Source organism: Rhineura floridana, chromosome 2 (genome assembly GCF_030035675.1).
Source record: "Rhineura floridana isolate rRhiFlo1 chromosome 2, rRhiFlo1.hap2, whole genome shotgun sequence".
NCBI classification, from domain to species: Eukaryota; Metazoa; Chordata; class Lepidosauria; order Squamata; family Rhineuridae; genus Rhineura; species Rhineura floridana.
Window position 1 is genome coordinate 203,260,716 of NC_084481.1, and position 26,155 is coordinate 203,286,870.

At 41.7% G+C, this 26,155-nt stretch overlaps 1 protein-coding gene across 5 annotated transcripts in view; it reads left to right on the forward strand.

Moving 5' to 3' along the window:
- Positions 1–26,155, forward strand: part of SPATA7 (spermatogenesis associated 7) — a 78,122-nt gene that overhangs the window by 21,284 nt on the left and 30,683 nt on the right. For 4 of the 5 annotated variants that reach the window (XM_061613241.1, XM_061613245.1, XM_061613243.1 and 1 more), the window contains exons 4-5: positions 9,506–9,553; positions 19,741–19,874. In XM_061613241.1, the coding sequence (XP_061469225.1) occupies positions 9,506–9,553; positions 19,741–19,874 (182 nt within the window). Of the gene's footprint in view, positions 1–4,619; positions 4,656–9,505; positions 9,554–19,740; positions 19,875–26,155 lie in introns of those variants that run through there. The other variant, XM_061613244.1, reaches the window with a different exon arrangement.

Consider the following 26,155-nt stretch of genomic DNA (forward strand, 5'->3'; position numbering starts at 1 on the left):
AGTTCTCACTCGCATAAGGAGGAACAAGATGAAAATAGCAGTGTAATACTATGCATGTCTACTCAGAAGTATGTCCTATAGAGTTCAAGGGGGCTTGCTGCCCAGTAAATGGGTATAAGACTGCAGCCTAAGTCTTGTAGCCGTTTCAGCTGCATAGTCAACAACTTTTTTTTTTTTTTTAATGGAAATGGACTGCCTTCAAGTCGATCCCAACTTATGGGTGACCCCATGAATAGGGTTTTCATGGTAAGTGGTATTCAGTGGTGGTTTACCATTGCCTTCCCCTGAGGCTGGGAGGCAGTGACTGGCCCAAGGTCCCCCAGTGAGCTTCATGGCTGTCTGGGGATTCGAACTCTGGTCTCCCAAGTCATAGTCCAACACTCTAGCCACTACGCCACACTGGCTCTCTTTTTTTTAAAAAAAGGTCTTTAATTTCAAATGCCTTGTTTTCAGCAAAATACAACCTCCAACTATGATCTGCATTCTTCTGCTTGCAGATATTTAGGGGTCAGTTTTAAAGTTGGCTACTACCTAGCAGGGATGTATGAAGTAGTGGAGCCACTGCCACGTCTACAGCCTGCTGCACATAGCAGCCAGGGTGCGAGATGGGGCAGCCAGATCACTGTACCAGCCTGGAGCTGGTGCAGTGATTGAGCCTAGTGCGTAGCAAAGCTGGCTCACCCCTCCCCACCCTCGAAATGCCCTGTTTCAAGGCATTCCCCTGGCGGCAGCTGCAGGAGATCCTACAGGCCACACTTCTGCCCATGCATTTGGAAGGCAGAAAGATGAAGACCACAGGCAGGTTAGTGGGAGGTCGGCAGGGCTGGACAGAGAGGGACCAGTGCAAAATGGGTTTGGATTGCTCTGTTATTGATCTTACTTAGTTGGGTTTCTCCTCTGTCAGAAGATCACCATTCTGATGTTAATCTTTAATACCTTTTAAAGATGCGATTCTTCTCAAGTCTGTCTTGTATATTTTCAGATTTATAGTAATTCTGTTCAAGTTCCTTGTTCTGCAGTGCAATCGTGTGCATGTTTACTCTGAAGAAATAAAGACCCATTCGGTGCAATGAGGCTTACCCTCGAGGTGACATCCTATACACACTTATTTGGAAGTTAGTTCCACTAAACTCAATGGGGTTACTCTTGAGTAGACATATATAGCCTTGCACTGTGTGTTTAGGATTGCAGCCTCAGCCATCAAATCAAACTAGTATCCAAATCCATTTGTTTTCCACATACATTACATATAATAGCTTTTTAATCATCCTGCTACATATAGTCTGTTTTACAAATTTAGCAGAACATCTTCATGGTGTTATTAAATGAGATCTATGCCAAACAATTGTATCAGTTTTCTATTTTTTAAATGTCAACCATAATTGCAAATGCTTGATTTAAAGTACAATGTATCTTAATCTTAACAGATGGTGCTAAATAGTATCTTAATAAATTGTGTTAAAAATAATTCCATAAAAACACACTTGATTGGGCCAGATATTTTACAGTCTTTAAACCATGTATCCTCACTACGGACCCCATGATATAGGTTAATGTTGTTGCTGTTTTGAAAACTGAGAATGCAAGCTAGGAACCCAAACCTGTCCAATTAATTCACCTTTGGTATGAATCTGAACCCAGTTTTCCTACATCCAAATAGAACAAGTTACCACACACCTACCAAGTATATGAATACAATTGTAGAGTTCAATGAGCATCATTGTGAAATAAATCATTTTGTTGAAGTTCTCCTCCATTTGTGTACTTCATTGCACAGAATTAATTCCTAACTTCTTATCCTATAAACATAAACATTGTCTATCTAGAACCTACTGTAAAGTGGTACTATTGTCTTCATGTCATATTGTAAAACTAAACTTTTCATTATTATTATTTTTTAAAAATAAACTTTCTAGGCTTTGTGAGCTACATGTGTGATTGGATGTTCAGAAAATAAATAAAAAAGAACCATTACCAGGAAGGGCAGTGCTGCTGGTTTTCCTGTACTGACTGCAGCTGTTCCAAAGGAAGCAGTTTAGGCATGGAGGTGTGGAAGCAGTAAACAGCCACAGCTGTTTGTCCTGAAGAGAGGGCGTGCAGGAAGGGCGTAAAGATGTGGGCAATTTCTATTTGCCCAGCACCATGGCAGTGGTGACATGCCCTGAATCCTTCCTCCTCTATGTAAACATTATTCTATTTATTTATTTGTTTATTTATTAAACTTATATCCCATCCTTCCTCCCAGAAGGAGGAAGGAGCCCAGCACAGCATTAGACTGGCAGTCTGCAAAGAGAGTGCTGTTTATGCACTTTGCAAAATATGAGCAGGCCTAAGAGCATAAGAAGAGTCTGCTGGATCAGGCCAGTGGCCCATCTAATCCAGCATCCTGTTCTCACAGTGGCCAACCAGATACCTATGGAAAGCCTGGAAGCAGGCCCTAAGTGCAGGAGTGCCCCTGCCCCCCATGTCTTCCAGAAACTGGCTTTCAGAAGCATACTGCCTCTAACTATGGTGGAAGAGTACATTCATCATGGCTAGTAGCCATTGATAGCCTTATCCTCCATGAATTTGTCTAATCCTCTTCTAAAGCCATCCCAGTTGGTGTCCATCGCTACCTCTTGTGGTAGCAAATTCCAGTTTGTTTGTTTTTAAATTTATTCAAGATAAAGTAAAAGTGCAAAATGTTCCAATTCAATTACTCAGAAGCCTTACAAAATAAAGCAACAACAACAGCAAAAACAAAATATGAAATGAAAAAAAGTAATTAGGTAATTATTAAGGTTAACTTCTTACCCCTTCATATTTAAACGTAATAATATAATACAACAGTTTCCTATATTGAGGTAAATAAATTAAATGGAGCTATTTCATCTATCACTTTATCATTCCAGAATTGTATAAATAAAGCCCATTTCTCTACAAATTTATTTTGATGGTTATAATTCATCGCATTTCTGTTATAAGTCATTTTTATCATTAATGCTGTCTTCTAAGTTTTTTTCAACCAATCCATCAATGTTGGGGGTTTGTTATTCTTCCATTTTTGCACGATACATATTTTTGCCACTGAGCAAAGTAGCTACTAATTGAAAATCTACATTAATAATTTCTTCATGAAATAAGCACAAAAGAATTGTTTTAGGATTTCTGGATAACGTTTGACCTGTAATATTCTGTATTATATCTAAAATTTTGTTCCAAAAAGGTTTTATTTTAACACAGCTCCAAAAAAGATGTATAAAATCCGTGTTACTTCTACATCTCCAACAGTACATATTTTGATTAAATATTTTGCTTAATCTATGTGGTGTTAAGTACCATTGATAAACTGCTTTAAAAAAATTCTCTTTCAAATTACTATTTGATAATGTGGTTGGGATATTCTTAAACAACTGAATCCACTCTTCTTCCGATATTGATAATTTTCTCTAAATCTCTGCTCCATTTCTTTTTATATGTTGAATGTAATTGTTGCATACTTAATGAGGAGAGGATTTGATATATTTTAGCAATAGCATTCTTTTTCTCTGATTGTAGTAAAAAGCAAATTCCAGTTTTAACTATATACTGCATGAAAAAGTACTTTCTTTTGTCTGTTCTGAATCTTTCAATATTCAGCTTCATTGAATGTCTACAAGTTCTAGTGTTATGAGATGAGAGAGGAAGAAAAACTTTTCTCTATCCATTTTCTCCATACCATGCATAATTTTGTACACTTCTATCATGTCACCTCTGACTCACTTTTTTTCTAAACTAAAAAGTCGCCAGTGCTGCAACCTTTCCTCATAGGGGAGTTGCTCCATTCCCTTGATCATTCTGGTTGCAGTTTTCTGAACCTTTTCCAACTCTACAATATCCTTTTTGAGGAGAGGCGACCAGAAGTGTATACAGCGACTGCATCATGGATTTATAGAACGACATTAGGATATTGACAGTTTTGTTTTCAAAATCTTTCCTACTGATCCCTAGAATGGAATTTGCTTTTTTCCCAGCTGCCACCCACTGGGTCAACATCTTCACCGAGCTAACATGTGTATACGTGAAATTAAGATTTTTTGCTCCACTATGCATAACTTTACATTTTTTTACATTGAATTGCATTTGATATTTTACCAGCCATTCACTCAGTTTGGAGAGGTCCTTTTGGAGCTCTTCACAAGCCTTTTTGTTTTAACAACCCTGAACAATTTAGTATCATCAGCAAATTTGGCCACCTCACTGCTCACCCCTAACTTTAGGGGGACTCTACTTTCTGCAGCCCTTCATCGGGAGAACTGTCTATTCTTACTCTCTGTTTCCTGCTACTTAACCAATTCCTGATCCACATGAGGGCCTCTCCTCTTATTCTGTGACTGATAAGCTTACTCATGAGTCTTTGGTGAGGTACCTTGTTAAAAGCTTTTTGAAAGTCTAAGTACACTATGTCCACTGGCTCACCTCTTTCTGTCTGCTTATTGACACCCTCAAAGAATTTAATAGGTTAGTGAGACAGGACTTTCCCTTTCAGAAGCCATGCTGGCTCTGCTTTAGCAAGGCTTGTTCTTCTATATGCTTGGTTAATTTATCTTTAATAATCCTTTCTACTACTTTTTCCAGGACAGACATTAAACTAACTGGCCTGTAATTTCCAGGACCCTCTTGGATCCCTTTTTAATGTAAGCATTGAATACTATTCAAAATAGAGAAGACCAATGCAGGAGCTGTAAAGTAAGGGTCAGCACCTGGAGTTCCCTGACAAAATCCAACTCTGTAAGGAATGCCAGCAGACATATTCATGCCTCACACCTGCCATACCTCCCACTCCTACCTCCCACTTGCCAAATTAGAAGCAAAATAGACGTGGAGAAAAGTGTACCTGTGTAAACAGAAGATGTTTTCAGGGGGAGGGGCAGGATTGAGACACTGGCTCACTACCCCTCATTTATATCTCAAAGTAACCCTGCAAGGAAAGCAGTTGCTGATGAGAATTATAAAAGGTGCAGAAGTCAACATAAGTTATGAACATGCAAATTAGACACATTAAATTAGCATATCTCATTTGCGTTCTATGTAGCGGGTCATTTATCTCTGTAATTGTGCATGGAAGGGGAAGTTCTCTTGTTTAGGTAAATCATATTTCTGAGGTGATACTCCAAATAGCAATAGATGGAGAGGACAAGAAGACGGTGCACCAGATGGGGGAGAAACAGGGAGAAGGGAAACAAAGAATGAAAATGTTGCCTAATGATCATAGCTAGGGATGGAAACATGTGTGAATTTCAGTTGTCTTGGTTTCTCATTTTTTCAATCTTAAATTCAGTTCTCCACTTTTCTGCAGCAATTTGCAAATTTGTTTTAAAAATCCTCATGAAAATCTTTCAGCATTTTAGTGCCATTTCCCCCTAATAAACACATTTTTATATGCACTTTTGACTGATGTACATATTTTTGCAAGCAGTTTCTCCTCATATAATGCATTTTTGTATGTCATTTTCTCTAATATATTCATTCTTACGCACACTTGCCCCAAATATATGCATTTTTGTAAACACAGTTTGGAGAACTGCACTGCAAAATTCAGATAAGTGCGAATTTCAGCAGGTGGCAGTGTTTTGGTTCTCATATTGTTTCAGAAATGCAAATTAGGTAGATCCATCTTCAAATACAAACTGAATCCAATTCCTCCCTCATCCCTAGTCATAGCACAGTGTAATAGTATGAGACTCTCTCCTGGAGTTGCCACAGAGATATATCATTTTCACCCTCTGATCCCCCGGCCTTGGTCTGTTTTTCCTCTCACTTGGTTCTTTCTGTGCTAGTAGACCATTCCCATTGCTGAGGCTTTTGGGATGCCACACTATTTACTTATTTGCATATTATGTTTCGATACCACCTTTCTATCACAGTATCCAAGGTGGCATATAGTTTAAGATAAAAGGGGACAAAAAGAAAAAAGGTTTGGGAGGGAAGAGGAAAATAGGCAAGCTCAAAGCACCTTTCATGGCGATACATAATGAAATTATTTAACGGAACAGAACGAGACAGTTCTGGGAAGGGAGGAACCAGGTGGCAGTTGGACCTAACCAAGCTGATGGGAAGAGTATTCTGTCTTATCTCGCTCTCTGCTGATGGAGGCATTTCTGACTGGGAGTGAGCCAAATGACAGTTGCTCTCTGCTGAGCCCAGAAAATGAGACTTGGTAACTTACCTGTCCCTCTGAAGCCGCCAAAAGGAATGACTGCTGATAGAGACAATTCTGGCAAGGAAAGAACCAAAGAGCAGTTCATCCCAGCTGTTGTTGACATAGGAGGCCTCACTGTTTCAACTGCTGATGGAGCCAGGTGACTGAGAAAGGCTGGGGTTACTCACTGGTGAAGACTCTGCACGGGGTCAGATATCATCTTGGTGGTTATTTCTCCTACTGCTAATCATCTTCATCATCATAATTTTCCAAAACTGAGGTTCTCGGCCTCAACCTCTGGAAAGCCCCGGCTCAAATTAAACCCAGAGTGATTTAATTTATCATTCTAACTAACCTGATGTTGTTGGACCTGACAGCTCAACATAGTATTTTTGCCTCCACCAGTACACGTATTTATGTCACGAACAGTCTTCCTCCATCTTACAGCCTTCTGAAGGTTCTGGGCAATGCAAGTAAAAAGATTGTTATGAAAGTGCCCACAAATGCCCCTAGAATTCCCTGGGAAAAGGGATTGATTGTTAAACCACACTGGGAATTGTAGCTCTGTGAGGGGAACAGGGGTCTCCTGACAACTCTCAGCACCCTTAACAAACTACAGTTCCCAGGATTCACTGGGGGAAGCTATGACTGTTTAAAGTGTTATGATGCTGTTTTAAATGTATAGTGCAGATGGGGGCCTCTTCCTTCCCTTTCCAGAGCCACCCATGGTGCAGTCTTACATTTGAATAATGCTACCACATTAACCACGAGGTTAACCAGAATCTGCAAACCCACTTCTCATCCTTGTTACCATGGTTACAAGCAACATTGGTACAGATGCGATGCTGCACTACAGATCGCTCCATAAGGGGGAAGGGGCATTTGTGGGCAGAAGGGAAGAAGGAAAGTGTTCTTGAGAGACCACAACGTAACCCCTAGTTCTAAATCATGGCGATATGAACCATGTTTGTGTCTCTCAGCTGCTCTGCAAATCCTTTTGCCTCCTCTCAGCACTCCCGTCCCCAACAGAATTCTCCTTTTGGCTCACAGAAACAGATGACGAGGGAAATCAGCTTCTGATTAAACAACCGCAATCTACCACAGAAAAGTATATTTTTGGAATTGTGGCCTGTGTAGTGGATTGGTCCCACAGAGCTGCATCAGTGCAGCTTACTTGCATGGGATTGGGGTGGGGTGATGGCAAGGTTGGGGCTGTGAGGGCGTAACAGTGAGAGCACCCAATTGGCTCCAATGGTGTGCCCCTGCAGTCCTGAACCTGCTGCTGTCCTGCCCCGCCCCTTCCCCATCCAAGTAACCTGCAGGGACAACAGTGTCCGGAGGGCAGCTTCACACCATCACCCCACCACACAGACTACTACTGATTATTTACTTAGTACATTTATATCCCACCTTTTTTCTACCATGATTCTCCTGGGAGGTGATGGGCTCTCTTTTACTAGAAGTATTTAAGCAGCTATTTGTCAGGGATGCTAAAGTTGTATCATTGCATTGAGCAAGGGGTTGGACTAGATGACCCTTCCAACTCTACAAGTCTGTAATTGTAACTCAAGGTGGCATAGACTTAGGGATGGGATTTGCACCCCTGCCTTCAATCTGCCCCACCTCACTCAGATCAGTTTGGCGTGGGGCAAATCACATCCCTACATGACAGAGTTTTATTTGGTTTCTGTATACCCCGTCTTTCCTCCAAGGAGCTCAAGGTGGTGTACATGGTTCTCCTCCCTCTCCATTTTATCTTCATAATAACCCTGTGAGTTAGGTTAGGCTGAGAGACGCTGACTGGCCCAAGGTCACCCAGCAAGCTTCATGGTGGAGTGGGGATTTGGTCTGCCAGGTTCTAGTCCAGTACTCTAACCACTACACCACACTGTCTCTCATGTCATTTCCCATCCAGACACTGACCAGATCCAAACCTGCTATGCAGGGCTGGTTCTAAAGGGCGGCCAGGTTGGGCACTGGCCCGAGGGCCCTGGAGCTACAGGAGCCCCTGAGGGGCCCTCCACCCCCCCATGCAATCCGCACCCCCCACGCCCCCACTTACCTGTCAGCCGGCTTTTTAGCATTGCCCTTAATGAAGATGGCGGCCGCAGCTTACCTAAGGTACTGAAGCCGCTGCTGCCATCTTAGTTGATGGCAGAGATGTGTGCGAGTAGCACGCACATGTGCCATCAACAAAGATGGCAGCAGAGGCTTCATTCCCCTTAGGGAAGCCACGGCCGCCATCTTCATTAAGGGCAATGCTAAAACAGACCTTCATTAAGGGCAATGCTAATGCCCAGACAGGTAAGGGAGCTGTGGGGGGGTGGGGGGTGGATGTGGGGAGGGCATGGGGGGCACAGGGGGTGGGGGCGCATATGCATGTGCACACCCACCCACCCATTGGGGGGCCAGGGCAAGCTGATGCCCAAAGGCCCCCGCATGCCTGGAGCCAGCCCTGCTGCTATGCTTCAGCAAGGGGGTTGAAGGAGGTCCATAGCTCAATGGTAGAGCATCTGCTTTGCATGCAGAAGGTCCCAGGTTCAATTCCTGGCATCTCCAGGTCATGCTGGGAGAGGCAGCCATCAGCATAGACACTGCTTTGACTCAGTATAAGGCAGCTTCCTATATTCCTGTGCCCAGTCAGGCCACACCCTGGTCTTGAAATCAGCGGGCTTAAGCCTACCAGGTCTTTACATCATTGCGGTTACAACAACTCCTAACTGGGAGGAGAATGGGTGCAAATTTTAAATGCTGCTTTGAGTACCAAAAAATGTCTAATTATGACTCTGATCCTTATTTTAGTATCTTGCTTGATAAATAGACTGTAACAGTACATCTTCCTTTCAAATAGAGCTGATTCGTAGGATTAGCTGTACTGGAAACTAGATGCATTATATGTATCTGAGTGCTGGCTTGAATAGATACACCATTAGAATATGCCGATTAAGTGATATCATGTTGGGGAACACTATATCTCCAGAGCTACAGATACAAATCACACTGTTCTATAATGGAGTTCATAGATGCACAAGTATAACACTGTTTACACTTTACAGGGAATCTTTATTACAATGCCTGTCTCCTGTAAAGGCCAATCACAAGGTTTTTATGTCATTCTTTAACATCTAATTGAATTCATTAAAAGAAAATTGCTGGTTAGAAAAGAAATATATTTAAAATTTAGATTGGCTATTATGTTTCAGTCAGAAAGTTTTGCTTTTTAGTAGCTTTGGTGAGAATATGTCCTACCAATAAGTTGATGTTAAGCAATGTTAAGCAAAGACGATTGAAAATCTTCAAAGAAAATGTTGGTTCATTCACTTTAATTGTGTTGTTTGTTTTCAGCTGCTGTAGACTGTTCAGTACCAAAAAGCAGGTTAAACAGCATAAAGCGTAAGTATTACTCCTGAGGCATTCAACTTCTAAAAACTTTTCTGAAGGCATTTTTTTTTAGTAATAATTGTCCTCCATTTCACAGTTCTTTATTGGAAGATCTAGTGCCATTTCTGACCTGCAGATCACAAGGAGAAACCCACCACAATGCATTTTTCATCATTTTGTGACACTCATTAAGAGCCACTTTTTACTTTTGGCTCCCAGTTTTTCTCCACTTCTAATGCTGTAGTTGGGTGGGGTCAACAGCTGTCTGGTTCAAACCCTGCCTTACAAAGCTGGACCAACTACAGAGAAATTCATAGATCTGTCTACACAGCCCAGGCCAAAACCAGAAAGTAGGAAAATGGGAGGGGAAGGCTTATTTATGGCTCAAGTGCAGAGCCAAGGCCAATCCCAGACATCAGCCAAACTTTGGGGCTGGGATTGATTCCTTTCCCTCTTTAGCTCCAGATTTGGAGGAAGCCTCAGGCTCATCTGGTTCCCTGGAGCCTGGCTCCCCTGTTCCCATGATGAGGAGTACGGATCAGATTACGGAACCTTAGTGAAGGGAAAGCACACTGTGTTTGCTTAGAGGCATTCTGTTGTTACTTAATTGTTGCCATATAGTCTGTAGCTTGCCTAACTACTTTTACCATATGGAAGCATCTGCTTGCATGCACCTCTAACTCTTCCTTTATACTTAAGGCATACTTGAGTATGGATTGTGTTGGTCACACCATTGTCCAGCAGGTCACACTGCTGGGTTGCCAGATTCCACCCCTAGTCCCACCTGCTCATGTCATCTGTGACATCTTGGATAGTATGAGATTGGAGGTCAAGCTTTAAACTAGAAGGGGGAAACCTGTGGCCCTTCAGTTATTTGAGACTACAATTCCCATCATCCATGACCATTGAACATGCTGACTCGGGATTATTGGAGTTGGAGTCCAGCACCATCTGGAGGGCCACAGGTCCCTCATGCCTGATTTAAACAAAGTTTTTAAGTTCACAAAATGGTGCTGGGATGTTGACCATAACAATTGGTGATGTCACAAAAACTAGCTAATAATTGTCCTTGGCACCCATGCGACTATATTCTATAGACTCTGGAGAAAGCATGAATCTCATTTTCTCAGGGACAAAAATGCTTTGGAAATGTGAGTTCTTTCCACCTTCTCAACATAAGAGTTTCCTGGATTTAATGTCTGGGTATCATATACAAACTGGGCAATTATTGTGCAAAATAATAATTATAATAGTATTGTATGAAATGCAGAAAGGAGGCAGAAGTAATCATGCCAGTGACCAAGCCAAGCTACACAGAGAAACAAAGTGTTGTATCTAATTACTTTATACTCAGAGTAGTCCCACTGAAATTAAGTTAGTTATGTCCATTAATTTCAATGGGTCTGTTTGAGTTGGACTTATACCAGACACAACCCATAAATCCTTCCAGGTTTCTGCCTAATTTAGCTTGGGGGAACATTCTCTCCAAATCCCAAATAAGGATTTAGGTTAGACTTTGAGGGTGAGCAAATCCAACTCAGATGGCTTCATTACTGTTAAAATGCTCCATTAACACAGAAAAGAGCTGAATATTTTATTCCCTTTCTCTTAATGCCTGTCTGCCAGACTCTGATGGGAAACCTATCATCTTTCTTCAGAGCTTGCCTGCTTTGCTTGCTCATTCATTCATTCATTCATTCATTCGACTTATAGCCAATATGTGACAGAAAATGTCATGTCAAGTGTTGGCTGATCTGAAATTACCATTATTAGACATGCTGCCTGTGTGTCTCCAGCATTTCCTGTGAGAACACAATAGAGGAATATAAATTTATAGTTGAAGCACATGCAACTCTTAGAGTAATTATCTGAAAACATTATTAGCTTGCTGCATGCCAAAACTGTATCAGTCAAAGGAGAAAAAGCTCATCTTGTCAAATCAGAAAGGATATTCCTCCTGTAATTGCATTGTATCTGTTTTCAAGCTACAGATTCATTGTAGCTATTTCTGTGCATTTATTGTAATTAGGAGATGTATGCATACATCATCTTGGACTGCTACATGACAGCTGAAGCCATCTTCTCATCCACAGGTCAAACACAGGCATATAGGAAGCTGCCTTATACTGAGTTGAACCATTGGTCCATCTAGCTCAGTATTGTCTATAAGGACTGGCAGCAGTTCTTAGGGTTTCAGGCAGGGGTCTTTCCCAGCCATACCTGAAGATGCCAGGGATTGAAACAGGGACCTTTGGATGCAAGGCAGATGCTCTACCACTGATGTTGGCCCCAGACGAGTTTCCTGAAAGAAATGGGTTTCTTGAAAGAAAATTAAGAGATTTTTTTTAAGCATTAGGTTAGTTCTGCATGTAAGTTGCACATAGAAACCTTAAAATTTTTAAATGGTAGTGCTGTGTATTTGATAGACAGATTTTAATAAACCGCACCAGTTAAATCTATACTTTGTACTACAGCAACCTCAACAACTTCCACAGTAGGAAAGTTTCCAATAGGAAACCTTCCTGTGCAAATCCTTCAGAAGAACCTGTGTTTTTGTACACCTGTTGCTGTTCCTTATCATGAAATCTGCATAAGAGACCTTGTGATGTGTCATGCTCATTGTCTGTAAATATCAGCTTAACCTGGATAGCTTTTAAAAGGTGATTAAGGTAAATTCTGGGGAAAACAGAAGTGAGTAGAAAAAGAGGAAGACCAAACAAGATATGGGTTGATTCCATAAAGGAAGCCACAGACTTGAACTTATAAGATCTGAACAGGGTGGTTCATGACAGATGCTGTTGGAGGTCACTGATTCATAGGGTCGCCATAAATCGTGATTGACTTGAAGGCACATAACAACAAAGGTAAATTCATGGTGGAGAAGGATATCAGTGGCTAATCATATGGTTATGTGTTACCTCCAGGGTCAGAAGCAGTATGATTCTGAATACCTGTTACTGGGGACATGAGTGGGAGAGGGCTTTTGTGGCCTTCCATAAGGCATCTGGTTGGCCGCTGTGGGAACAGAATGCTGGGCAAGAAAGGGCTTCTTTTCTGTTCTTAACTAAATATGAGTTTGAAGAAATAGTTCTTGTTTTATTTGTCTTTTATATACTTTAATACATAAGAAAATGTCAGATTGACATATATTAATTCTTTAAGCCTGCTCTGAAGTTTCACTTCTTACTTTTCTCTTTGATTGTTTATGGGGGACATTTAGTGTGCATGCGTGATTCCAACAGGCACTCTAGGAAACACACCTGAAGTAGATTCGATATTGTTCCAAGTATAAAATACATTAGCAGAAACCTAGAGAAACCTTGTTATGTTTAATTTTCATTGAAATCAATAGGACAACTTCATTGTAACTAATTTCAACCCATTAATTTCAATACAACTGTCAAGTTACTAACTTTCTGTGGATTTGAGCCTTAGGGCTCATTCACACTGGAGTATGAATGAATGAAACTTTATTTTTACCCCGCCCTTTTTCCAAACTGGAACTCAAGGCGGCTTACAAATAAAACTACATGTAATTAAAAACATAGAAAAACATACAATTAAAATACAATTAAACTGTGCACAACCTTAAAACCGTAAAAGGCACTTAAAAATCTAAAAACAATTTAAAATAATACAGATAATAATGTAAAACAATAAAACAAGCCTTGTAAAGCCCAATTCTAAACACCTATCCCAAAGGCCTGTCGGAATAAAAAAGTCTTTACTTGCCGACGGAAGGATGGCAAGGAGGGGGCCATTCGTGCCTCCCTAGGAAGGGAGTTCCAGAACCTAGGAGCAGCCACCGAAAAGGCCCTATCTCGCGTCCCCACCAATCGTACTTGTGAGGGTGTTGGGACTGAGAGAAGGGCCTCTCCTGAAGATCTCAGGGCCTGGGCAGGCTCATATAGGGAGATACGGTCTGACAAATAGCCTGGACCTGGGCCGTATAGGGCTTTAAAGGTCAAAACCAGCACTTTGAATTGTGACCGGAAACAAACTGGCAGCCAGTGGAGCTGTTGTAACAAGGGAGTTGTATGGTCCCTGTAACCAGCCCCTGTTAATACTCTGGCTGCAGCTCTTTGTACCAGTTTAAGTTTCCAAACAGTCTTCAAAGGCAGCCCCACGTAGAGCGCGTTACAGTAGTCTAAACGGGATGTAACTAAGGCATGCATCACCATAGTCAAATCAGGCATTTCCAGGAACGGGCGCAGCTGGCGCACTAGTCTTAAATGGGCAAAGGCACTCCTGGCCACGGCCGAGACCTGGGCCTCCAAGTTCAGAGCTGAGTCCAGGAGCACACCCAAACTGCGAACCTGTGTCTTCAGGGGCAGTGTAACCCCATCCAGCACAGGCTGAATCCCTATTCCCTGATCTGCCCTTCGACTGACCAGGAGCACCTCTGTCTTGTCTGGATTTAATTTCAGTTTGTTCGCCCTCATCCAGTCCATCACTGATGCCAGGCACTGGTTCAGGACCAGGACAGCTTCCTTGGCTTTAGGTGGAAAGGAGAAATAGAGTTGGGTGTCATCCGCATACTGATGGCACCGAACCCCAAACCCACGGACAACCTCTCCCAGCGGTTTCATATAGATGTTAAACAACATGGGGGACAAAACTGAACCCTGTGGGACCCCATAGGTCAACGGCCAAGGAGTCGAACAGGAGTCCCCCAGCACCACCTTCTGAGTTCGTCCCTCCAGAAAGGAATGGAGTAGAACTCTGTTTTAAAGACGAAGCTTTTTCCATTGTGATGGAAGTTTAAAGATTACACTTCCTAGAAAATTGCTGTTTTCCGTTCATACTGAAGGAAAAGAGTCAATCACACAGCTTCCTAATGACCACGCTCTCTAAGGTCAAACTATCACTTCCTCTGGTTACCTTGGCAACTGAGCATGCTCAGTTTGTTCCAGAGTAAGTTTCATTAAAAAAGGAAAAAATCCTCAAGTTTGATTGTTTGTATTTTCAGAATCCAGCAGAAATACAAATATTTGTTTGAACAATGTTATGCTTTTTTGTACAGGTTAGGGGGGAAAGGGGGAAAAAAGCACCATTTGCAGCAGCTTGCAGAGTGGGAGCCAGCAGTAAATAACATAACAAAGGGAGAAGGAGGGAGTGGGCGTGGACTCGCAAAAGCATCGAAGCTATGCGTCTACAAGCGCCTAGAGATACGAAGCACAGATGGTTTTTCCTTCCCTTTTTGGATTAAACTTGAATTTATTTGCTGCAGATTAAAAGCTGAAAGCACTGGAACGCCTTCCCTTTGCCTCCTATATAATATAATCGCGGCAAATTAAACATGGATGCAAGTAGAACCCATCTCATGTTAAATCGCCATGTGAACCAGCCCATAACTTTAAAATATGTTGATTCATCACAAATTCTAGACACGTTGCATTTTCTTCCATACGCAGTCATATAAAATTTAAGAACAAGATAATGGGTGGTATTCAATGCTAGTCCCACTCACAGTAGATCCATTGAAGTTAACAGACATGTCTAACTTAGGTTCATTGATTTCACTGGGTTTACTCTGAGCAAGACTTTGTTGGATACAACCCAGTGAATCTGCCTGTAAATGCATCCATAAGAGATGGTGAAAAAGGTTACTAGCATTTTAATTAACAGATGTCTATTGTGTCATTCATAGTGATGATTCACAGAAGTGTAGCTTCATTGAATTTGTAAACTTTATGTCACAATGAACGACTCCTTATAGAGTGTTTCGGCACTTGCATTCGTTTTACAGGAAAATGTTCTTATTTTTCAGAAATAATGAATAGTAGACTTTTATCTCAAGGTTGAAATGTGTTAATAATTTAGAGGAAAAATCTTGGATACATTTGACTGAAACTGATTATGCTTATGAAAGATACCTTTCTCTGTCAACCTGTATTTTTAATATGTTAATGTTTGTTCTTAATGAAGCCCAGTTGATATTTATTGATTTGATTTCTTGCCTTCTCTTCATCATAAGGTCCCAGGTTGGGTTACAACAACATAAATAATATAATTTAAAAACCAAATAAAACCGCCAACGCAAAACAGTCATACATTAATTAACAACTTCCAGGTAGATTTTGCAGCTGTTAAAGGCCAGGGTGAAGAGGTGTGGCTTCAGCATCTGTATGACACATAGAGGACATTGTCAAGTACATATTCCTCATCTCATTGCTGTTAACTACAAAAAAAAAATGGAGTTCAGCTTAGTATTCTAGTAGTCTAGGAAGGAAGCAACAGTTTATTTTTATTGGATTACTTAATAGGTAAGGAATTGCTCCTACCAGTGTGGGTGGCAAAGCAAGGGTGCAACAGTATGGACTGGTGTCAAATTGTTCATTGATTTGATTTTTTAAAATTAAAAAGAGTGGTTGTGGCACTTTCACCTTTAAAAGGTAGAGTCAGGTTTTTTCCCCCTGAGTATTACTTTTCCATTTTCTTCAGCACTTTCCTTGTTCAGAATCAAGGGATAACTTATATACAATTGCTTCACATGTTATGCTGTAGAAGAGATGGTCAAGCGTGCATGCAGTATCTTTCATATACTTCTTTCATATAAACCCAAATATCTTTCACTGCCAGCAGAATATATGAAGGATATATATTATAAAAATAAAAACAATCATGACTAACTTAAGTCCTTTGATTTTCATGGGTCTACTCTGAGTCTGACTTAGCTGGATGCAACTCTTCTTGTGTATGATCATTATGGAAGAAACATATCAGGCATCAAAGATAGACCTAGAGTTACAAAAAAAACACCAGTTTATGGATTTCAGCAGTAACCTCAGAACTACTGAGGCATCCTGGGAAAGCACATTTCTTTTTAAAAAAAACATATTGCAAGAAAAAAGAAGAAATGGCACACAAAAAGAAATAGATATATTTACAAATAAAAATAAGATCTAATGAAAACCACAAATTAATACAATAACTGTAATGAAGAAATTAATATTACATCATAGAAAAATATAAGGCTTGATTATGTCTTGAAATTTGTTATTACAAAAATTAACAAAGAACACTTCAACAAATCTGATTTTCTTGAATACCTTCTAGGAAAAAGTTAGCTCAATTGGCAGTGCATTATCCCATATTTCTCTTAACCAGTCTTGACTGTGGCTATTAATCAATTTTCTGTTTTACAGATTCTAGCATATTGGAAGTTGTTTTTAAAAAGCTTAAAATCATAAATGCTGACATTCTAGTTTTTTAAAAAACAAACATTGCATAGATCATTACAAAAGAAATTAAAATGTTTCATCTATATGTGTAAACATAAAAAAATATAATTTCATAATGTCATGAATTCTATACAAAAAATCAATTATGATTTAAAGAGTGTTGTATACTATGTGTCCTTGGTTACTATTACATTTTAAACAAATTATATGAGTGAAAATAATATATAAAAGATTGGACATTGTCTTGGATTAACATGCCAGGTTTAATCTATATTAAAATTTATTTATTATATTTTTCATAATCTTAAACAAACTTTTTTTATTTTTTTATTTTTTTATTTATACCCTGCCCTTCCCTCCAGCAGGAGCCCAGGGCGCCAAACAGAAACACTAAACACACTTTAAAACATCATAAAAAGACCTTAAAATACATTAAAACCAAACGACGTTAAAAACATTTTTAAAAAAAACATTTTAAAAACATCTTTTTAAAAAAGGGTTAAAGATATTAAAAGACATACTAAAAGCAATTCGAACACCGACGCATACTGGGATAGGTCTCAACTTAAAAGGCTTGTTGGAAGAGGAAAGTCTTCAAAAGACGCCGAAAAGATAGCCTGCATAATATTTAAGGGGAGGGAATTCCACAGGGTAGGTGCTGCCACACTAAAGGTCCGTTTCCTATATTGTACAGAACGAACCTCCTGATAAGATGGTATCTGCAGGAGGCCCTCGCCTGCAGAACACAGTGATCGGCTGGGTATATAAGGGGTAAGACGGTCTTTCAGGTATCCTGGTCCCGAGCTGTATAGGGCTTTGTACACTAAAACTAGAACCTTGATCACCACCTCCTTCAAGGCGCCCGGAACCACTCTCTCCCGCAGTGATGCGTTGACCACACCCTGGATCCACTCAATCAAACCCCCTCAGCAAGCTTTAGAAAGCCAAGAAGGACAAGGGTCAAGATGACACACTGCTGGCTGCATCATCGCAAGCACCTTGTCCACGTCATCAGGCTGCATCAACTGAAACCGTTCCCAAGAAGTTGCAGCAGACTTTGCGCTGGACTCCTCATTGGAGACTACAGTAGATGTGGATGGGGCATCAAGACTGCTACAGAGGCGAGCAACTTTACCCTGTCAGTGCCTTGCAAACAATTCACAGTGGGCTTCCGAAGGGTCTAAAACTGCATTTCCTGGAGTTGATGTCAACAGACCCCTGACAATACGGAAAAGCTCCACCGAACAGCTACTTGAGGATGCGATGGAGGCAGAGAAGTCGGCCTTATTCACCGCCCTCACCACCACACAGTAGGCACGGTTATGATGTTTTACTTGTGCCCGATCAGCCTCACAGCACATGTTTTGCTACTTATACTCTAGCTGTCATCCATCCTGTTTCATTGCCCTTAGCTCACTGGTGTACCAAGGTGCAGACCGGGCTCCACAATGCCAGAGAGGGTGCTCGGGGGCAACCATGTCAAGAGCCCAACGCGCCTCGCTGTTCCACAGTGTGACAAGGGCTTCAACAGGGTCACCTGCTCTATCTACTGGGAACTCCCCCAGGGCATTCAGGAATCCAGTGGATTCCATTAGTCTCTGGGGGCGGACCATCTTAATATGTCCACCACCCCTGCAGGGAAGGATCAGAGCCATAAGTCTGAACTTCACCAGGAAGTGATCTGATCATGACAATGGGGTGACATCCACCCCCCTATCTCCAGACCACCCCTTCCTCCATCTGGAGCAAAAACCAAGTCGAGGGTCTCACTGCCCTATGCGTCGGGCCAGTGACAACTTGAGACAACCCCACGGTCATCATGGAGGCCATGAAGTCCCAAGCCAAAACACTAGAGCAGCCTCAGCATGGACATTGAAGTTACCCAGCACTATTGTTCTGGGCTCCTCCAACACCACAGCTGAGACGAACTTATATTTGATTCATCTTAACAAGCAACATATAAAAACAAATAATATTGTAAAATACATACAAAACATCTAAAAAGGAGATGGGGAAGCAGCTATCAGCATGCATTGATAAAAAGTTGCTCAGAGCCGGCACTTGATAATTTATTTATTATGAGTTGGGTCCAAATTTAGCTGTCCACAATGGAATGACTCCTTCTATCCACAGAAAGTGTTTGATTCAGTGGAGGGATCCTGTTGGCAGAAGGGGAGAGGAGGTGATTTATATGCTGATGCTCCTTTTGGTCACTGGAGCACCCCCTCCCTGCTGTTGTGGCAGGCCCTCCAATGTTCCCAGACATATTTTCTGAGGGTGCAAGGGATTCCAGAGGGAAGGGATAAGTTGCCCCCACCCCTTCCGCCAGATCCAGATCTCTGGTTCTGAGGTGTACATGCAGATGTTTGTAACAATTTACCTAACTACACATTAGTCCCAGGTTTTGGCTAATAAATCCTATTTGGTTGGCCTTTGATTATTTTTCTTTGATTTGGCAAAAAAAAATTCTTCAGCTGCTTAAAATATGCAGTACTGGTTCACATTTACCAGCAGGGATAAGTGTCCTTACATAATGCAGTAAACACAATTGAAGCACTTAAAAAAAAAAGAATCAGAATGAGAATGATTCTAAATCAGTTAGAACTGTGATTTCATAATTATTATTGTTATGATTCAGCTTGTTTGTTTTTTAACAATAGCCACCTTGACCTAGCAAGAATGCTGAAGCAAATCAACATCTCGATGAAAATTCCTGTGTGCATTTCAATGCTTATCTGAGACCTGTTGAACTAGCCATATATGGCTTCCCATGCAGACGGGAATACCTGTTTGTAGCCATTAGCTGTTGCACTTAACTATTTATGTTTTAGTAGTGCTAGATGGGTGATACTAATACTTATGTGATAGAATTAAATTGGGCAATGTACACATTTTTATTTTCTCAGTCTATCACAACTCATAATAGCCCTGCAATTTATTTACAAAAAGAGAGAGAGAGAGTCTTCATAAAAATCCCACTATTTTTAACTTTGGTTAATTTTCCCCCCATATAAGTTTCAGACCAGCAGCGAAGAGAGAAACTCAAGAAAGAAGTAGAAAGATGTGAGAAGGAGATGATTTCACCTACAAATGTGTCCCGATCTATTTCCAGGGAGAGTAGAAGACCACTGTCAGCCACATATAGAAAAGTAGGTATAATTACAATTTTTTTAAAAAGCTTTTGATTCCTCTGCTGTCAGCCAAGGGTTCTTTCCAGTTGTTTTCAGTGTGTGTTTTTAGCTGATTAATAGCACAGCAACTTGCTATGTGGACGAGTTACAACCACCAGACGTTGTCCTTATTAGTAGACGTGCTTTCATTTCAAACCTGTCATTTGGGGGCAAGTGAAGACTTAAAATATACAGTAGTAATGCTTCTGTAATGTACCCAAGTGCTGAAGAATTAAGCACCATTTATTTCAAGTGAATATACTCACTTGAAGAAGCTCCAAGAGTTTTTGATTCGATACTGGGCTTCTAGTCCCAGTTGGAAAGGATGCTTGTCTGGGATCACCTGCCACCTCTGCCTTTCCCTTCAACTTCTCAAAGGTTTCTTTGGTTAGGGGCAGGGAGAAGGGGAGACAGTGGTTTGCATGATCCACAGACTGTTGACAAGATGGTGCCTTGTCTTGAGCGTTCCAGGAGGAGTATTTGGCTATGTGAGTGCCTTGAATGCTGGCAACACCATTAGCATACACACATGTCCACTCAGGACTGTCAGTAACAAAATTAATCATCTTTACAGGAGTGGAGAAGGCAAGATACAGCCACTCCTCACCCTTCCTTCTGCACTGCTAAGTGATGTATTAATTTACTTATTTAATTGCATTTATATACCCCTTTATCATCAAAACATCTAAGCAGTTTACATAATTTGGCCAACAATTTGCTGTCCTGGGCTCCTACTGAAAGGAAGGGCAGGATATAAATTTATTATAGTTGTTGCTGTTGTTTGACTCCTGGTGTGTGCAGTATTCCTCCTGGATAGGGCTTTTCACCCTCAGGAAATAAAGATGCAACACCGGTTTCAACATAAGAAGGGTCCTGTTGGATCAGGCCAAAGGCTCATCTGGTCCAGCATTCTGTTCTCACAATAGCCAATCAATGCCTATGGGAAGCCCACAAGCAGGACTCCCCCACCTTGTGATTCCTAGCAACTAGCATTCAGAGGCATATTGCCTCTGACATTGGAGATCAAACACCTACTCCTGTTTTTCCCAGCATTATTGTATTTTCTAGTGAATCCTGTCTTTTCATTATGTGTCCAAAGTATGATAACCTCAGTTTCATCATCTAAGCTTCTAGTGATAGTTTTGGTTTGATTTGCTGTAACACCCAGTTATTTGTCTTTTTCGCGGTCCATGGTATACGCAAAGCTCTCCTCCAATACCACATTTCAAATGAGTTGATTTTTCTCTTATCCGCTTTTTTCACTGTCCAACTTTCACATCCATACATAGAGATCAAGAATATCATGGTCTGAATGATCCTGACTTTAGTGTTCTGTGATACATCTTTCCATTTGAGGACCTTTTCTAGTTCTCTCATAGCTGCCCTCCCCAGTCCTAGCCTTCTTCTGATTTCTGGACTATTGTCTCCATTTGAGTTAATAACTGTGCCAAAGTATTGATAATCCTTGACAAGTTCAATGTCCTCCTTGTCAACTTTAAAGCTACATAAATCTTCTGTTGCCATTACTTTAGTCTTCTTGACGTTCAGCTATAGTCCTGCTTTTGTGCTTTCCTCTTTAACTTTCATCAGCATTCTTTTCAAATCATTACTGGTTTCTGCTAGGAGTATGGTATCGTCTGCATATCTTAAATTATTGATATTTCTCCCTCCAGTTTTCATACCTCCTTCATCTTGGTCCAATCCCGCTTTCTGTATGATATGTTCTGCGTATAGATTAAAGTAGGGTGATAAAATACACCTCTGTCTCACACCCTTTCCGATGGGAAACCAATCGGTTTCTCCATATTCTGTCCTTACCATAGTCTCTTGTCCAGAGTATAGGTTGTGCATCAGGACAATCAGATGCTGTGGCACCCCCATTTCTTTTCAAGCATTCCATAGTTTTTCATGATCTACACAGTCAAAGGCTTTGCTGTAATCTATAAAGCACAGGGTGATTTTCTTTGGAAATTCCTTGGTCTGTTCCATTATCCAACATATGTTTACAATATGATCTCTGGTGACTCTTCCCCTTCTAAATCCAGTTTAGACGTCTAGCACTTCTCCCTCCATATATGGTAAGAGCCTTTGTTGTAGAATCTTGAGCATTACTTTACTTGCATGGGATATTAAGTAAGGCAATAGTTCAATAATTACTACATTCCCTGGGATCCCCTTTCTTTGGAATTGGGAAGTATGTGGAACACTTCCAGTCTGTGGGCCATTGTTTAGTTTTCCGTATTTGCTGACAATTTTTTGTCAAAATTTGGACATATTCAGTCTCATTAGCTTCTAGCAACTCTATTGGTATGCCATCTGTTCTTGGTGATTTGTTTCTTCGAAGTATTTTAAGAGCAGCTTTCACTTCACATTTTAAAATTTCTGTTTCTTCATCATACGGTTCCTTCATGAATGAATCTGTCATCCTGGCATCTCTTTTATAGAGTTCTTCAATGTATTGCTTCCATCTTCCTTTTATTTCATCTCGGTCAGTCAGTGTGTTCCCCTGTTGATTATTCAACATCCTTACTCTTGGTTTAAATTTCCCTTTCATTTCTCTAATCTTTTGGAACAGGGCTCTTGTTCTACCCTTTTTGTTGTCCTCTTCTATTTCTGTACAATAACTATTGTAATAGTTCTCTTTGTCCCTACATACTAGTTGGTGTACAGTTGCATATATGGTTCTAACCATGTTTCTATCTCCTTTTGCTTTTGCTTTCCTTCTCTCTTTAACCATTTTAAGAGTTTATTTAGTTATCCATTGAGGTCTCTGTCTCTCTTTTTAACTAGAGGTATTGGTTTTTTTTTGCATTGCTCCCTGATAACGTCTCTGACTTCACTCCATAGTTCTTCCTGTTCTCTGTCAACTAAGTTTGAAGCCTCAAATCTGTTCCTTATTTGATCTTATATTCTTTTGGGATGTTATTTACATTGTATTTTGGCATTATGATTGCTTTGTTGGTCTTCTTTAACTTTACTCTGATTCTCGATATTACCAGTTCATGATCTGTAGCAGTCTTGTTCTCGCAGAAAGTATGGAACTTCTCCATCTTCTGCTACCAATTATATAATCAATTTGATTTCTATATTGACCATTTGGTGATATCCACGTGTAGTCATCTTTTTGGTTGTTCAAAAAATATGTTTGCAAGAAACAAATTATTGTCTTAACAGAATTCCATAAGTCTTTCTCCTGCTTCATTTCTATCTCCTAAGCCCCATTTCTCCACAGTTCCTAGTTCTTCTCTGTTCCCTCCTTTTGCATTCCAGTCCCCCATGATTATCAGCAGATCTTGTTTTGGTGTGTGATCAATTTGGTTGCCATCACTACCTCTAGTGAAAGCAAATTCTATAGTTTAACTATGTGTAAAGAAGTACTTTCTTTTGTTTGACTTGCACATGTTTCCTTCTCTAGTTAGGGACATATGTATAGAAGCCAGCCCCCATACAAATTTGGGTCTTGGTCAATCAGGGCATAGGAATGCACATGCCCAGCAGAAACTGCACACAGGTTAGGGCAGAAGGTGAGGGAAGGTGCAATGAGGGGCGTAAAAGCTGCAATATGATGTTACTCCAGGGATGGGGAGTATGTTGCACTTCAGATGTTGTTGGACTCCATTTCTGATCAGACCCGGCCAGCATGATCTATAGTCTGCGGATGATTGGAACTGTAATCCAATTGGGACAGGGGGAGGAGTTGCTGTGGTCTACAAAACTTCCATCTCTGTCACCAAGAAATCACTCTGTCTTGGAGCTGGCTGTGAGGGCCTGCACCTGGTGTCGGGCCGAGGAGACAGTAAACTACAGTTGCTGCTGGTGTACCATCCATCCTGCTGCCCAGCAGCTTCTCTGACTGAGCTGGCAGAGGCCGTCTCGGCTGTTGGAAGTGGGGCAAGAGCGACTCCTGTTTTGTTCTTTTGTTTATGTTCCAGAAGGGAGATAGAGTTAGGTTCCTCCAGATGGATAGGCTTGATTACCTTTACCTGTGATGCTCTGACTGACTTCCTTCCGGCTGTTAGACTGATACGTCTTCAGGGAAGCTTACCTGCCCCTCCTCCTTCCACCCTTTCCTCTCTTCTCTTCTCCAACTGTCTGAGAGAGAGGAGACACCTTTGTCTCTGCTCTCTCCTAGCCATGGGGACAACTCCCAAGCCTGGGCATTGCGCCTCCAACTTAGTTAGTTAGTTAGAACTAGGTATGCCTTTCTATCTACAATGTATTTCTATAAATAAAGTAGCTTTTCTTATTTTACTAAGTCTTAAGTCTCAGTGATCTCAAGGCAGGGTAAAAGCCTGCTTTCTTAGGTAAACGAACATACTGGCACACACGCATTTCAGACCGCTGTTATTCTCTGCTTAACAAATATACAAATTTACACCACAACATCGGCTGTGGTGTTGGAGGAGCCCAGAACAATAGTCCTGGATGATTTCAATGTCCATGCTGAGGCTGCCTCTAGTGTTCCGTCTCGGGACTTCATGGCCTCCATGACGACCGTGGGGCTGTCTCAAGTTGTCACTGGCCCGACGCGTAGGGCAGTGAGACCCTCAACTTGGTTTTTGCTCCAGATGGAGGAAGGGGTGGTCTGGAGATAGGGGGGTGGATGTCACCCCATTGTCATGATCAGATCACTTCCTGGTGAAGTTCAGACTTATGGCTCTGATCCTTCCCTGCAGGGGTGGTGGACATATTAAGATGGTCCGCCCCCAGAGACTAATGGAATCCATTGGATTCCTGAATGCCCTGGGGGAGTTCCCAGTAGATAGAGCAGGTGACCCTGTTGAAGCCCTTGTCACGCTGTGGAACAGCGAGGTGCGTCAGGCTCTTGACACAGTGGCCCCTGAGTGCCCTCTCTGGCATTGTGGAGCCTAGTTTGCACCTTGGTACACCAGTGAGCTAAGGGCAATGAAACAGGATGGACGACGGCTAGAGTGCAAGTGGCGAAAGATGTGCTGTGAGGCTGGTCGGGCACAAGTAAAGCACCATAACCATGCCTACTGTGTGGCAATCAGGGCTACAAAGAAGGCTGACTTCTCTGCCTCCATCGCATCCTCAAGTAGCCGTCTGGTGGAGCTTTTCCATATTGTCAGGGGTCTGTTGACATCAGCTCCAGGAAATGGAGTCTTAGACCTTTGGAGGTCCACCCTGAATTGTTTGCAAGGCACTTACAGGGTAAAGTTGCTTGCCTCCATAGCAGTCGTGATGCCCCATCCACATCTACTGTAGTCCCCAATGAGGTGTCCAGTGCAATTTCTGCTCCAACTTCTTGGGAACAGTTTCAGTTTATGTGACCTGATGACGTAGACAAGGTGCTTGCGTTGATGCGGCCAGCAATGTGTCCTGTCGACCCTTGCCCATCTTGGCTTATTAAAGCTTGCTGAGGGGGTTTGACTGAGTAGATCCAGGGTGTAGTCAATGCATCATTGTGGGAGGGCGTGGTTCCAGCTGCCTTGAAAGAAGCGGTGATCTGGCTGCTCCTGAAAAAGCCCACCCTGGAACCATTGATTTGTGACAACTACTGACCAGTCTCAAATACACTCTTCTTAGGGAAGGTGATTAAGAGGGTTGTGGCACAGCAATTGCAAGTACTGTTGGATGAAACAGATTATCATGACCTGTTTCAGCCTGGGTTCAAGCCTGGTTATGGCACTGAATCGGCCTTGGTCACCCTGATGGATGACCTTTATTGGGAGAAGGACAGGGGGAGTGTGACCCTGTTATTCTTACTTGATCTCTCAGCGGCTTTTGATACCATTTACCATGGTATCCTTCTGGGCCGACTTGGTGAGATGGGTACTGAAGGCACTGGCAGTTGTGCTTTGAGGTGCCGCAGGGTACCGTCTTGTCCCCCATGCTGTTTAACATCTATATGAAGCCCTTGGGAGCGGTCATCAGAAGATTTGGGGTGAGGTGTCAGCACTATGCTGACAATACCCAGCTCTATTTCTCCGTAACATCTGAATCAGGAGAGGCCGTGCAAGTCCTGGACTGCTGCCTGAACTCGGTGGTGGGCTGGATGAGGGCCAGTAAACTGAGTCTGAATCCTAGCAAGACAGTGGCACTGTGGGTTGGTGGTCCCCGAGTTTAGATAATTGGTCCGTTGCCTGCTTTGGATGGGGTCGTACTCCCTCTGAAAGAGCAGGTTCGTAGTCTGGGGATGCTCCTGGATCCATCTTTGTAGCTAGAGGCCCAGGTGACCTCCGTGGCTAGGAGTGCCTTTTACCAGCTTTGGCTGATTATTATTTATTATTATTATTTGT